Here is an 11487-nt window from a genome sequence, read left to right as displayed (position 1 = left end):
TGTGTGTTTTGAAGTGAAATGGAGGATATGCAGGTTTAAATTTTGGTGGAGGCCTTGTGGAGTTGGCTTTGGCATATATATAGCTAGCAAAACAGTATGTGAATTGGGGATTGGTTGACTAATCAAATTTCAAACAATGGATTGGTTGACTAGTCAAATTTCAAACAATCAACTTTTTGACGGTTTTCAAACTTTTCCTTCCGGATCATGAGACCAAGTATTGATTGCCAATTTCGCAATTTGTAATAATTTTAAAGCTATGACTATTGATATGGTCACGTTTTGTTGCGCTTGTTGTTGTGATCGGCGCTGGTGTTCCATCTTTTCTTCGTGGTTTGGGTGTTGTCCCATGATCGACTATGGGAGGTCTGGCTTGCCTGTTGCTATGGCGGCTTGTAGGGTAGTTTCATCTTTAGTGTGATGACTTTCCGCTGATGTCAGAGATGACGTTGGGCCAAGTTGTTTTGGAAGCTTTGTTTGGCTTACTGTGGGATCTGTTTCGTGCGACCGCTCATGTCATGCATGATGTTTGCCCCCGATTGTCGTGCAAATATGTTTGGATTGCTGTGGGGCCCAATCTTGACTTCGCTCTAATGTTGTTTAAGGTGGTGCAGCAGATATGTTCCATTGGTTATCAGCTACCGTTGCTTGTGAGGGCTACTACTCCTACGGTTACTAACATCTTTTAATCCTTATTATTGTCAAGACTATGATCTTTGGCTTGAGTGTTAATTTTTAACTAGTTTTTGACTTTTGTTTTTGTTGTTGTGTGTGGTTTTTGTATGAATGTTGATGACTGTTAATGCTTGATCCTTGCAAGTAGATGCCGTATGGTCGTTCTTTTCTTGCCAGATTGAAAAAATAATGATAATAATAATTTCCATGCAAGTGTTGAATAAGTTGTTAATCAATGGAGAATTTCCATGTAAATTTAAAGCTTTGACTATTGATTTGATTTGGTCACGTTTTATTTTTTCCCCTGTAGCTGTGATATTTTTGTTGCAATCCTCATTACATGCGAATAATCAACAGGTGGACCTTGCAGGTACCAATGAATTTACAAATTCAACCAAAGATGTGTAGTCGCGAATGCAATTAGTGTTTCTGTTTTTTTGGGAGTGCATCTTAGGTTCGGTGAACACCTTAGCCCCGTTTCGATTGAGGGATAGTAAGGAAAGAAATTAAAAAAAAAAAAAAAAAAAAAAAATAGTATAGATTGTGTTTGAGTTATTTAAAATGAGAAAAAACTAAAAGGTTGGGAGGGATAATTATCCCTTCTTATCCGTCCTATTATATCCTTCCAAAAATGATAAGATTGAGAGGAAAAAAATAATGAGTTAAGTAGTATTTTATAATTTTCAAACTATCCTAAAAGATGAAAATTGTTATTCAATTTATGTTCCATCTAATTAAAAGGTTATAATAGTAATTTGATTGTTCTTTTCTTTTCTCTCTTCCAAACAATAAAATTATCATTTCTTTTATTTTTTCTCTTCCAAAGATATTATTGGTCTCTTTTTGTTTTTTTTCTCTCCTATTTTCTCCTATGTATCTAAAGGAGTTAACAATTGTCATAAGTGGAATTTATCCTATATTTAAGTATCTAACGATTAATTGAAAATTGTATGCATATGAATAGATATTATTGATATATTTTTTTTTCCCTTTTCTCTCATAATTAATGCTATTATTTTTTATTTTATCTTTTTTTCCTATGTATCTAAACGGAGTTAATAATAGTCATAAAGTGGAATTGATCCTATATTTAAGTATATAATGATTAATTAAAAATTGTATGTTGAGGTAGTATTCCTGTGTTTGAATTGATCTCCTTTTTATTTTAAAAAATAGATTTTGAAGAAGTTTGATTATAAAAGTACTTTGGCTACTTCCCTAAAAAAAAAAGTACTTTGGCTACTCATTTTAGTTCATTTTGAATAAAGCTAAAATTTGTTACTTTTAAAATTGCTGACTAAAGGTTTTAAATTTTAGGTAATTATTATTATTATTATTTTTATAAAGTTATTATTATTAAATGAACAATATATAGGTCTTTACCGTTGAGGATGTACACTATTTGATGGCTAATGTGGACCAATAGTAAATAAACACACTCTATTTTAATTACCAAATCAAAAATAGTAATAAATTCACCATTTCTAATTTGGTAAGTAAGTATTTATCTTACTATTTTAATTTGGTAATTAAAAAAGATATGTCTATATATTATTGGTCTACATCAGATGGTACTCCTCACTTAAATGGTGTGTATATTGTGAGGCTTATACATGTACTCTTAAATTAAAAAAAATAAAAAAATAAAAAAATTACCTACTAATATTCTAATCAATGTCCTTATGAGCCTCCTTTCAATATCTGTAAATGTGTGCAGATGCAGGCACTTAAACTACCATGTGCTGCTCTAAAAGCAACTGTAAATATGCATAGTATAAATATTTGGATGACGGTAAACTTAAATTGTATATTCTACCAACGAATTAAAAGTTCAATTTGTTATAGATAAATGTAACATAATTAATTACTTTTAAGTTTTAACTTCGCACGGAAGAAATATATTCGACTGCACGGAGACATCCATCCCTCCATAAGACAATGTTCCAAAATTTACTCCAAATATAATTTTATTGAAGTAGAAGTTTGAGAACATCAATATTTTTGTGGGCATTATCTAATGGGGTGTCATCATACTGATTTAAAAATTGAAAACGTTGAAGATTAGTTAGCTTTTGAAATTAAAACTTTTTTATTTTATTATTATATATATCCAGATTGTTCTAGTTGAATCGTCTGTGTCCATTTTTTTTTCCGAAAATTGTTGATTTGACGGAATCGCAAATCAAGAAACATAGAAAAATCCTTCACGTTTTATTTTGTTGAACAATCTGTCCGCACAACCAATTAATTGATTAAACAACTATTGAACTATCAGTGCTGGATCTTAGATGGGTCATCAACGGCTTGAATTGATCCACTTGCTCCCGCCAGTTGTCCATATGACTCACCCAGAACCCCACTAGGTTCCATTCGACTGACAGTTGAAATGTGCCCAAAATAATCAAATACATCTACTTTTCAACATTCAAAACCATCATTCAACAAAAAGTTTTGCTTTCATACATTAATATCGTTAGCAAAATTACTCGCACTTTCATCTACTTCAAAAAAAATCAAACAAGAAAGGTCTATAAAAATATACTCCTCGCGGATGCATCGGCCAAAATTTTGATTTTATATAATATATCCAAAGATAAAAACTTTCAACGAAAAAGTGAAATCCTTCTGCATATCTCATTTGGGAAGAACATAACCCATGATTGTATAGAAGGTCTGAAGCAGAGTGAGAATTAGTAGTATCAATGCGGCAAGAGCTGATATAAATGACCATGGTGTGGCAAAATAAGTGTACTTAAAGCTTGCCCAATGAACATGCCAACTATTCTGGTAATACCCATTGACATCGTTGAACAACCCAGCCAAGTAGCCCAATTCTACGTCGAACGACACATCTTTTCCCAAATTGTTGATGAACTTGGCAATATCAGCATCAGTCCCAAAGTAATTCTCTATGATGTGTCGGTCACACAAGTACTCCACATCTTTGGAAGTGTTTATCAGACAATCTAGTAAAGTTGCATAGGTAGTGAAATGCATGGACCCCGAGCAATCTTTGTGACACTGCTCGTACGCCACACAATTCAACATGAAGGAGCTCATGAAATCATCTATGGTGATGGTTGGCATTTCGATCACGCCGTGTTTCTTGAATTTCACTACCAAGAAACTCTCCGCGCTCTCGGGTTTTACGTGCTCGAGTTTGATTCCGGCCCTGCGAAGCTTCGAGATGCAATGAATGAGGTTGGTTGATGCAGCTGAGCCATGAGTACTAAAACGTCGTATGACTCTAGGCTGCCATTGCTGATCATCCTTTGGTATGAAACTTGTTCGAAGAAAATCGAGTAAATGACGGCCTTCGTGGTTACGATACTTCCTGAGAACTTCATCTGGCCTCTGCGTCATGTAGTTGAAGAATTCAAGTGCTAGTGTGGCCAAGGAACGGCCATTCTCTTCGCCTGGCATTTGTGTTAAATCAAACAAACACTTCAATATAAAAAAAGGGATTTGGTTTTCGAGTCGAACAAGGTCCGTCGACAAAAATGGTAATACCCATGACATGGAGATGAGTGGGTCATCAGGGTCTGGATCTACCAATCCTCCAAATTTTCGAAACGTCTCGATGATGAAGCATCCGTCAAGAACCAACATCTCAACGAATTCATCTTTGTCGAGATGGATGGTTTCGGAGTAGCAATCTCTAGCACTCATTTCATGGGGTTGTATGGCCTTCAAGTAGTCCTCCAAAACCAAGCCTTTTTTTTGCGTCCGTTTTAATAAGGCGTCAAGGTACCTCCACTTGTGTTCTTGGATCATCTGGAGGTGTTGTTTGCCGTGGTGGTATGGGCCGATTGAGACAACATGAGGCTGGTATGATCGGCCGTTGATGTCAATGTAGCTTTGGGGGACTCTGAAGATGCAGCATGAGCTATGGCCGGCTGATTTGCTTAGTAACTGCGGCGTGTCGGAGAGCTTTCTCTGCATAGACACCAATCTTTCTTTGTTAACTTCCCAAATTCTAATGGCATGATGCTCTGTTTCTCCTACTGAATTGCTACCCATTTCAGTTTGCTAAGTTTTGTGGGGATTAAAGCTTTGACAAACTGTTATCGATGGACAACTTTTTGGGAGAAGGAAAGAAAAGCAGCGGTGACCCCAATTTGAGAATGAATACATGTAAGGATGTATGTTTGGATATATGCATATGACAACTCAAAATTGATTTTGATTACTCTGGTTAATAATTAAAGTTATGGGCATTGAAAATAAACTGATAATAATAAAGTAATGGACAGCTTATCATTTACTAGTTGAATAGTACTAACACGCATCAGCATGCCAACCCACACGGTTGTACGCCATCAACTTCTGAGAATATAATACGTATGTTTTATTGTACGAAATGAACTATCACGATTATTTATACCATAACACTTTCTCCGTCTCAAATTTAGTGTCATGTGAGTCACAAAAATTAATGACAACACTAAATTTGAGACAAAGGGATTAATTTATAATGATAAATTATAAATTAGTACATATTCAAACCTTTAATGTAATGCCAATCAAGAGTAAATATGCAATTTAAATCGCATGTACCTAGCATGTAGACCTAAGAATCTAGAAAATAAAATTATTCTCTGGTTCTTGGACTGTTGGAGAAACTCGTCACTCAAGTGCAGCCCAAAATAAATTTGGGTCATGAAATTTGGACCTGAGCCCAATTCGAGATTCAAAAATTCATTGCACAATTAAGCAATGCCAAATGGATTGGGCCTAGATTGTAAACCTGTAACTGTAGGACTAGCAATATTTTTGAACTAAGTGGTTCTTTTTTAATTTTTCTGTAAGATGTTGAGAGTTACTCTGCTTGTTTGCAATGCTCCAAAACATATTTCTATACTTCCAATTCACAAAAGAAATTTATTTTCATGATTAATCACAATTCAAAAGTCCTCTTAAATCGTTTGCTCTATTCTTATCTTGCCAAACTAAACACTGATGATTGGCTCTGTCTTCTTCTCACACTATATATATATATATATATATATATATATATATATATATATCCGTTCACTAGTCATAACGTGTACATAAACATGATTTCCATCACTATCTCAACTGCTAAAATATACTTCTACCTCTATATGTCTGTCATCATTCGTTTATTACTAAGCAAATGTTTGAAGAGAACACTAGTATAAATAAATATATATATATATGTGTGTGTGTGTGTGTGTGTGTATAACTATATATGACCCACAAATGCAACCGATTCGCTTGTCAAATCCTCTTTCCAATCAATTCCTAATGAAAAATATTTCAGTTTTGGTTTTGGGAAGCCAAACAATAGCAATGCTCCAATTCTTGAGTATATTTGGTTTCATGTGATATATACATCCAATTATTACCAACTCAATCACGGAGGCAATTAGGTTTCTTTCTCGTCACTCTTCCTTTTCCTTTTGTAAATGAATTTTGATTTTTAGTGGAGATATGATGCCTTGTACGTTTGCCCTCCAATTTATCTCTTATGTACGTCAGGCTCTTTTTTAGTTGGTAATATAATAAACTTCAAGAAAAATTAGAAGTGTTACAAGAATTCATAGAGAATCTTCTAAAGAAATAGCCGAATTCTCACATAAAATAAAAAATTTAAAATTATCAACTAATCCTTTCTCGACTAAAAGTACAGCGAGTAAATTTATTACAACCATATAAACAATGGCCATTATTCTTAGAAAAATCAAAGAAATAATGCGTATAGGAGATTTATATGATAATGAACAAGATGTTCAAAATTATATAGAAAAGGAATGAAGAAAGTATCCAATAAAGTTAATTTTTATTCCAACAATCTTTTAGATTTCCAAAGTAAAATATATAATCATCTTAGTCAAAGAAGAATAAGCGTGATCAATAATAAAGTAATATTAGATCTTATAATGCCAGAAATTTATCATGAATTAGAAAAAACTAAATTAGATCTCATGCATTTAGGTGTTATAATGATACGTATAGTAAGATTAAATATATCAGAGGTAGGAACCAAAACACTTGTTTATATTTATGATGATAGATGGACTAACCAGCAACAAGCACAGATAACCCGCGCATAAGTAGATTTAGCAGTTAACGCAGCTATTGTATGATGTATTCCTAATTACACAATGACTACTAGAGAATTTAGTAAACATATTAAAATAGCAATATCTACAAAAAGATATAATATGGTAGGTCAATATGAAAACATATTAATTAATACTTTATTTATAGGAAAAACAGTTAATTAGTATAACATAAAATTTAAGGCACAATTCGATGAAATAGTTTAGCCATTTAGTAGTAAATATATTTAAATGATTGAAGTTAGGAAAGTGAGTAGTGAAATCTACGAAGGAACCGAATGGGAATTACCAAATCTTAATAAAACAATCTTAAAGATTTCCAAAAATAATAAAATATATGTAAAACATACTGGAGAAGCCAGTATATGTTTCAGTAATTATAAAAGACAAGATAATTTAATAGATAATAATAACGAAGAAGATTTTATAACTACTCTAGTTGAAATAGAATCTTCCAAAGAAATTAATGTCTTGTATGATAAACTAGAAGATGAAATTCTAGATAAAATCATGTATGATTTTGATAATTTAGAAATAGATGATTAGAACGATAAATATCCAGAACCTAAGTACTAGAAAGCATTTACCTAGACAAGGAAATAATGAAGACATTAAAAGAAATATTTTGACTGTAGGATTTGACTTCTTTTACACAAAGAATGAATTAAACACGTTAAAAGAAGAATTAAATATAGTAGAACCTAAAGAAGGAAAGAAATAGTAGAAACATCAACTGCTCAAGGCCAACCTGGAGGGTTAGTTGACCAAGAAATGCTTAACACCACAGGTAATACTAATACAATAAACGACGACTATACTACAGGACAACGGTTAAATCCAATATAAGAAACCTGTGTAGAAATTAGAAATATCCCAGACATGTATACATGGACACAAAATCGTAGACGTTACGATAATATACCAGCATAACAAGCAGGAACAATATTAGACATATCACGACACGATCTCCAAGAGTAGGCAAAAGTAATCGAAAATTGGGAACAAGACTGTATTAGGCAATATATTCTAACCAATTTTGATAATAAAACGCAAGCCTTACTTATTCTGAAACTTTATTGAGGGGAACAATCCATGATCGGTGGCAATCCTACAAAGTGACTTATCCTAATGATTATGTCCTCCTACGTGATAATTTTACAATCCAAGGTTTTACCAACCTAATAAAAAAGGTGTTAGTAGGAGAAGATACATTATTAGACGAAACCCTAATAAAGCGAAATGAAACTTTACGTAATTTAGAATTACTACAGATTTGTGATTTTAGATATATAAGGGATTATACTAATAAGTTTTTCGAATATTTCACAGCCACAGGCAAACCATAAGATATAACCCTAATCGATAGGTGTCTTCAGAAATTACCCGGAAGTGTAGGAACTAAGATATAGGAAAAATGGTTAGAAAATCCCAAAATAGATAGATTAACTATAATAGATAGAGTAAATCATGTTTATGACATATTAAAAGCAGAATGCAGACAACGTAAAGAATCTAAACAAATTAAGAAATAATTTTATTATATGTGTCGGCAAATAGACTTTCCACCACAGTATGGTTGTATGCCTCAGAAAAATTATAATTATAAGCGTAATAAATCTAAAAAATATAATCTACGCAAAAACAAAACCTATAAGAATTATCGTAATAAAAAACCTTATTTCAAAAATAACCCCAGACAATTCAGAAAACGCCCTGAGTATAAAAGACAAAAAATAAATAAAGATAATAATAAAAAAGATAATAAAGATAACAAGGATAATAAAGTTAACATACTACCCACAAAAGAAAGAAATTGCAAATGTTTTATTTGTGGAGATCTAGGTCATATAAGGCCAAATTACCCTTATAGATAAAAACAAAATCCTATCAAAAGAATATAGGAGAAAATCAATATACTTGAAGATATTGAAGAACAAATAGAATAATTATATGAACTAGAAAGTATTTATGATTCTGATAATGATAATGAAAATATATATAGTATCGAAAATATAGATAACGAATTCGATAATGATGAAGACTTTGAGCAATGACTTCATTCAATGGAAGATTTCGTTTACACTATAAACAATCCATCATGTCATTATAATTTAGTGAATTTTCATTTCTCATTTTTTGATTATAAACAATGTAGTGCATCTATTAAAGAAGGCCATTACTGTAAAAACCATTGTAAAACTTTATTATGTCATGACTGTTACTCAAAATATGAAGATAAACAAGAAGATACTCTAGTCGAATCTATAAATTCAATATATAAACCGTCTAGTCTAATCCAATTCCGGGTAACATTAGAATTTAAAGAAAAATTAGTTCAAACCTCAGCTATATTAGATATTGGAGCATCTAAAAGTATAATTCAAAAGTATTTAGTACTTGAGGAATCATTGATAATAATAAAAAACTCCCAATAACTCATTTTGTTCAAAATATTCTTATATTAATTAACAATAAAAAGTTTATTTTACCATAGACTTATATAGTTAATAACATTCCTAGTACCTATGATTTTATTTTAAAATTAAATTTTATAAATTCACTCAAAGGAGGATTCATGTATACCTCTACGGGTTTAAAGTTCTTTAAAAAAAGAACCTTTAATCCATCCAACTCTTCTTATATTTCTTAGAAAGAAAAATGAGGTATTACGTATGTTAATACTTTACCTATGACAGAAGAAATTACAAAAAACTTGTTTGATGTAACCGAATTTTTAGAAGATGTTTCTAAAGCGTTAATGTTTCTCAATCATTTAGATGAACCAAAGATTTTTCTTAATAACAAAGCTATACTTAAAAATCCTAAATTAAATATAGATAATCTTTTAAGACTAGCTGAAACCACTGAGATTTTAGGAAAAGATCCCCAGAAACATTGGTTTAAAAATAAAATCAAAGCAAAATTGAATATAATAAATCATTTCATAACCATAAAAACTCAAGATAATTCTCATACCTTAGATGATCAAGAAGAGTTCCAAAGACAGATCAAAGAACTTCTATTACTAAAGGTAATAAGAAAAAGTAATAGCAGACATGGGAATCCAGCTTTTATGGTCAGAAATCATGTCGAAATAAAAAGAGAAAAATCTCGTATGGTCATCAACTATAAAAGATTAAATGATAATACTTATGATGACAACTATAAATAAAGATGTTTTAAGAAATAGAATACAAGATAGAAAATTATTTTCTAAATTTGACTGCAAATCGGGATTTTGGCAAATCCATATGGATGACGAATCCATTAAATGGTCTGCATTTACATGTCTTGAATGACATTATGAATGATTTGTTATGCCTTTTGGATTAAAAAACGCACCACAAGAGTTCCAATGAAAAATGGATACCATATTCAATAAACATTCAAAATTCTGCTGTGTTTATATAGATGATATTCCAGTCTTCAGTTAAACTAAAGAGGAACATAGAAAACATCTTGAAGTTATACTAAACGAATTTATAACGCAATGACTCATTATAAGTAGTAAAAAGATGATATTAGAGAAACAAGAAATCAATTTCTTAGGCTTATTCATAAAAAGAAGAAAAGTAGAATTACAATCACATATTATTCAAAAGATTTTAAATTTTCCTGATAAATTAGAAGAAATCAAGTTATTACAAGCGTTCTTAGGATTATTAAATTACGGTCGCAATTTTATTCCAAAATTAAGACAATTAGTAGGACCATTATACTCTAAATTAGGAAAAAATGGTCAAAAATATTTTAATACACAAGACATAGAACTAGTTAAAAAAATTAAATCTCTAGTCATTCACTTAGAACCTTTACAACTCTCACTTGAAAATAATTACAAAATAATTCAAACAGAAGCATCAGTACAAGGATGGGCATGTTTACTTCTTTAAAGATCTACAAAAGAATCTTCTCGAGAAGAAGAATAAATTTGTCACTATGCAAGCGGAACCTTTAATAAAGCACAATATGCTTTACCATCAACGAATCTAGAAATTTTAGTAGTAATTAACTCTATTGAAAAATTTCAGATATTTCTTAATAAATAATTTCTTATAAGAACAGATTGAGATAATATAGTTAAATTTGTAAATAAAGCAAAGCAACAGAGAATGTCTGCAAAAAGATGGATTTCCTTTATTGACTGTATTATTGGAAAATGTTTTAAACCCATATTTGAACATGTCAAAGGAAAAGATAATTATATAGTAGATATTCTATCTCGCTTACTAATTGATTGCTAAATTTTGCAGGAATGGAAAAGAGTAGCAACAACAGCTATACACTTATACCCAGCATTTCTAACCCTTTTTTGATTATACAAAATTCAACTCAATAGTTCCACGCTAGACATAATCTTTTTTCAGACCAAAAACTTATTTTAAATAATCTTTGGTATAAAAGAAATGCACTCGATAGATTCATCATCAGAAATTTAAATACTTTAAGTGAATATTTTGTAACATCTAACCAAGCCTATCATAATCTCTTGCATGAGCACCAGATTCTCATCTCTCATTTTAAAAAGTTGAATTTAGCTTATCAAAATGTGACAGCAAACCCCACAGTTGAACTAACCTTTTCTGAACAAAGGACTAATGAAGATGAAAATTTTCAGAAAGTTCAATTTCTGCAGGTACAAACAAAATATGCCAACCTACTACCCACCTTTTCCTCGACTTACAGAGAAATCCTTAGATAACAAGTCGAGCTCTTTCCTGATGAC

The 11487-nt window shown here is 31.3% G+C and overlaps 1 protein-coding gene across 1 annotated transcript; it reads right to left on the bottom strand.

The window, feature by feature from the left end:
• Positions 1–3112: 3112 nt before the first annotated feature.
• LOC132312933 (UPF0481 protein At3g47200-like) lies at positions 3113–4875 on the bottom strand. Its single transcript, XM_059811502.1, has one exon. It carries the CDS (start codon positions 4693–4695, stop codon positions 3310–3312), a length of 1386 nt encoding a protein of 461 aa, XP_059667485.1. The 5' UTR covers positions 4696–4875; the 3' UTR covers positions 3113–3309.
• Positions 4876–11487: the final 6612 nt, after the last annotated feature.

This window comes from Cornus florida, unplaced genomic scaffold (genome assembly GCF_030987335.1).
Source record: "Cornus florida cultivar Cherokee Brave unplaced genomic scaffold, ASM3098733v1 CherokeeBrave_3.0.0_Hap2_Chr06, whole genome shotgun sequence".
Lineage (NCBI taxonomy): Eukaryota > Viridiplantae > Streptophyta > Magnoliopsida > Cornales > Cornaceae > Cornus > Cornus florida.
Note: the sequence above shows the minus strand (reverse complement) of the source record. Positions and strands in the feature narration are given on the sequence as shown.